The sequence below is a fragment of the Tigriopus californicus genome, chromosome 2 (genome assembly GCF_007210705.1).
Source record: "Tigriopus californicus strain San Diego chromosome 2, Tcal_SD_v2.1, whole genome shotgun sequence".
NCBI classification, from domain to species: Eukaryota; Metazoa; Arthropoda; class Copepoda; order Harpacticoida; family Harpacticidae; genus Tigriopus; species Tigriopus californicus.
The window spans coordinates 9522864-9527537 of NC_081441.1; the positions used below are offsets into that span (position 1 = coordinate 9522864).

General features: G+C 43.0%; 1 protein-coding gene across 1 annotated transcript in view; it reads right to left on the bottom strand.

Annotated features, from left to right (window-relative positions):
* The window catches only part of LOC131877112 (prickle-like protein 1), a gene marked incomplete in the record, with an annotated part of 4313 nt that extends 1032 nt beyond the window's left edge, over positions 1-3281 (bottom strand). The window contains 7 exon segments of the mRNA XM_059222696.1: positions 1-531; positions 589-787; positions 846-1049; positions 1121-1268; positions 1352-1470; positions 2457-2871; positions 3014-3281. Coding sequence (XP_059078679.1) covers positions 1-531; positions 589-787; positions 846-1049; positions 1121-1268; positions 1352-1470; positions 2457-2630 — 1375 coding nt within the window.
* Positions 3282-4674: the final 1393 nt, after the last annotated feature.

Consider the following 4674-nt stretch of genomic DNA (forward strand, 5'->3'; position numbering starts at 1 on the left):
ATCGATCAAAGGTCGATTCTTGAGGTTTGGAACCAATTTTTGATGGCAAGGTCTCGACAATTTGATCCTCGACTAAAGATTCGAGGATGTCACTTCCGATGGGAGATTTGGGCTCGCCCGATGACTTGGAGGATGCACTATTTCCCACTAAATTGAGCCTTAAATGAGACGAACCTCTTCGTTTCTTCTTCCGTGCACCTTTGGAAGTCGAAGGCCGTTCCATTTTGAATTTTAGGGACTCGACAGATGTACTTATGGCGGAATTTATTGTCGAGCTTTCGAACTTTTGGGATCGTCGGTTTTCCAAAATGGCAGGCATTTCCAAACTACTGAAGTCAGATGTCAAATCTGAGGCATCCGTGTTCAAATGTATTTCGGGAATACATTTCAAGATGAGAGAGCACTTTGTAGAACAGAAGATAAGGCCGTCTTTTGGTAAGAAAGGCCGTCCCAACAAGGGTTTCCCGCAACTCGAACAGGAAAAGCACACTTCGTTGGCGTGCCAATGATGATTTCCGTATATCATTTGACCTAAAGCAATCAATGAATCAATAACCTTCTCAAGCCTTAAACCGATATCAAATTTACCCTTGTCAAGTCCAATGAAATCTCCGCAGGCATCGCAGTATTCGGCAAAACTTGATTCAAAGCACCTGATGCAATATGGATCACCCTCCCTCATAATATAACGTTGACCCCCTAAACTGCGATCACAGCTGGTGCAACTAAAGTGTCTCATATGCCAGGTCTTTCCCTCGGCTTCCGTGCATTCATCCGTAAAAATGATCTGATGAAAAATGGGATTAAGTACGACAAATCGAGTTGATTTACCATTATTAGCTCACCTCGTCACATTTGGAACACCTGGGCTTGAGAAGCTCTGAATGATGCCTTCCGCAATGCAACTTTCCCTCGTGAATGAAATAGATCAGGTCCACTAATGTGCTCTGGCAAGTGGAACAGACAAAGCAATGCGGATGCCAAAAACGATCCGGACCCGCCCGTGAAGCCGTAATGCACAAATCGTGGGGATCAAACTTAGTACAACACTGAAGGAAATAAAAAAAAACATGAAATAAAAGTCTGCTTTTAAAATTGTCAAATGGAGAATAATTCTTACATGGTCACACTTAATAGGTTTACTAGACCCGGCAAGATTCGGGTACGGAACCGGCCTCACTGAACCTCTTCCCAAGAATTCTCTTTTTCTGTGAGCGGCGAATATCTTGACCTCTTTTCGCTCTATTTCGCTGAGCTCCTGACAATACCTGAGGAATTTAAATGGGAAGAATTCGACGGAAATCTCCAAGATCTATTGGTTGCATGAGCGGATCAATTAGTATTCACCTACCTGGCTTCATTATCATGAGGTGGTAATTGCTTCAAGAGCTGCTTGATCCGAAATTTCTCCCCTTCAGAATTAACATAAGGCACCCTGGTATCCGGGAAATACGAGAAGTATTGATGGACCTACAAAAGAGAACGCCAAACGTGCCTCTTTCAGTCAAACTGCATAATATTTCATATATGCATTTCACTTTCGTGGTGTGTGCGGATGGTTTACGGGCAACACAGCCTAATGACCCCAATCAACGGGGTTGATATATGACCACCTCACTCAAAAAACTGGAAATTGGCCCATAAATATTAGTTGTACAAAGTCTGAAACTCAAATAGAAACCTTCGGGAGGCACTCATCCAAGTTCGAGCTCGACAGACGAAAAAGAGGCAGACATTTTTTCGTCCTCACTTTTAGCAGATTCTCAGTAGTGATTGTCATTGATTCGGGTGCATTCTTCAACCTCGGTATTCTGCATTGTCAGCCAGGCTCTGAACTCGAGTGTCAATCGTTTCCTGTCAGAGTTGATTATGATCTCATTGGAACGAAATATGAATGACTTAATTACCCTAATTTGCAATCTCTAACAACCAAGAGGGCGAGACCCAATTCTTAACCCATACTTGGGCGTTCTCTCTTGGCAAGCAGAATTCATAAACTCAAAAACAATTTAGCATTATGGCGAGGCAAATGTTCGCTCTTTTTTCAAGATCCCTTTCTTTCAATCCCTTGCATATGTATAAGGCAAAAAAGCTTATAATATGTTGCGAAATGTTCAATCATGCTCATGATATGATTCAAATATTCCATTGGATGAGCTCGTTGACAACAATTAGAAGTTTTGACACCTTAATTGCTTTGATCTTTGAGTAACCCTGTCAGGGGACAAAGTTGATTCTCAATTGCGCACTTTAGTCACCACCAAACGACATGGAACTCTTCGACAAGCTTTTCCATTTGCCTTGAAGACAACAACGAACAACATGCTTACCCAACCTTGTCTTGAAACTAAAGTGGCGAAGAGCTCAAGTTGAAATGGCCCTGATGTCAAAAGCACTTTGAAATATGAGCAGCATGGCGTCGATGACCTCGGCTTCAAGTTCGAGGATCGCCTTACCTGATCAGGTACAAGTCCGGGTGGGAACCAGGCATACTCATCCATGACGCAGCCCGAATCATCATCTTGCCATGGCAAAGTCCGTCCCACGGAAGAGCTGCGAGAAATCTTCGAGTACGATGCTAAAGAACTCTGTGAAGGGTTGGATTGATCCGATTTGATTTTCATGGCCATGGCCTCAGATCGAGTTTTTCAATGTTTGTGGGATCATATGAACAGGATAACGGCTTCTTTTAGTCTGGAAGTCTGTTCCAGATCAAGAGGAGATCACACTCAGGATTGTTGTTCCTGGCTGTCGAGGAAGTGATCCACAGCCAAGTCGATTCTGACTGTCTCATTGACCTTCTTGTTCAATCTATCTTGAGTGAGCTTGTTCCACTTGCTTAAGATCACTCGGAACCCTCGAGAGAATAAGCTGAAACAGAGCGGAATGAATGAGTGAGAGAATGGAAGAGTAGATGTGTTTATGATTCATGGCGTGTTCCAAATGCTAGCCGGAAACTACAAACACGCAATGCTCAAAGTTCACTAATTGGCAATGATGTTCCCCAACTCACCAGAGAACAATCACTCAAGGCTTAGCCTTCGTTTCACTCACCAAACAATACAAAGAATGTTTCAATCATTGTTTGGTCCACTCAACTAAAATGATCGCCAAACGCAAGGAACAGCTGCTTCTGCACTTGAAATCAAGACTGCAGCGAATGATGCTCTTGATGTTGCATTCGCTCGGGAAAATAACATTCTTGATCTGTTCCTGCCGTCGTCAGTCCTGGAGGATTCAGAGGCCAAGACAGAATTGAAGAACTCGTCGAAAAAAAAAACTGAATGCTCTCAAGTTCAGTTCAACTCCAAGGGTCATATTCGATCGGGAGTTCCCTTTGATATGTGAGCTGCTACGAGTGTTTTAGTTCAAAACAAAACAGCTTCAACTGTGGACATATCAACGACAATTGAGTCCTTGATCGGTCGTACAAGTACACTTCTGTTCCATCTCATCTCCTTGACCTCTTCAGTCGAAGTAAATGTGAACATGTATGGTCACCCCCACCTCCTTGGAATGATTTTCCTGGCCTTAGAACTCATTAGAGTTAGAAAGCTATCCGCTATCTTTCCATCCAAAGCCCAAAGTCTTCCTAGGCTCGGCAATCAGAATCACGGTTAGAATTCGGGATGAACTAGCAAAACTCGAATTTCTTCGGAACGAGGATTTGTTTTATGCATGTCAAGTTAGGACAATTTTTCGTAATCGAATGGCTATTGAGAGCAAACTATTCAATATTGTCTGTTATGAGATTCTAAACCTTTTTTTGAGGTAATTAAACACCACCCTCCAGTGGCTTGTCAAGGGAGGCTTATGGATTTGTTATTGAGGTGAAGAGGGAGGGCGTGGAACAATGAGGAACAAAGATCTTTTGTTCCTCAAAGCCCAAAGAAGAATGATTTGAACAGATTACCTCGGAATGTTGCTCGAACAATTTATTCCCCAAATTTGGGGGCATTATCACAAGTACAGTATATGAACCCTGAGGAGGTCCATAGATTGAATGCCACTGTATTACCCCTGCCCAAGTGACCATTAACAACATCTTGCGGCCTGAACAAACCCAAAAGCTGGCTAGATTCTTGACTATGCCAACTTGAGTGACGTACAATCTGAACAAAAATTCAAATCCGTGCCTTCGGAAGTGTGAAAGATATCTTTGTGGCTATCCTCGTGCAAGCGAGTGTCCTGAATCTTCGCCTTGACGACTACAACATGAAGGCTGGAAAAGCTTCCCGCAAACTGCAACTTTGCGACGTACTATGGTGCTCGATCCACACTTGCATGTACGTACATATAATATTCGAGTTTTTGAATCTCAAACAGAGGCATAGCCTGTCCCTTCCATACTTCTAGCTTCATTCTGCGTTCTAGGCATATACGTATTGCCCATGCTGAGAGTCAAAATAAAACCTAGACATGTAATAAGTCAGTCACTTGAATGGGTTCAGACGTGCAAGCTTTTGAGATCGGCACCTGACCTAGAATTACTCAAGATGGCAAAAAAGTGACAAGATATCATTGGCAAAAAGCCCTGATCATTACCAGGCACCAATTTGGCGTTTGGGAGGAGTCTCTTTTAGGCACAACACCACTAATTTCGCCAAATCTATGAGGGCAAGCAAGCACACCATAATTGAGCAGACTCTTTTCTCCAGAGCAAAGCGGAAAATT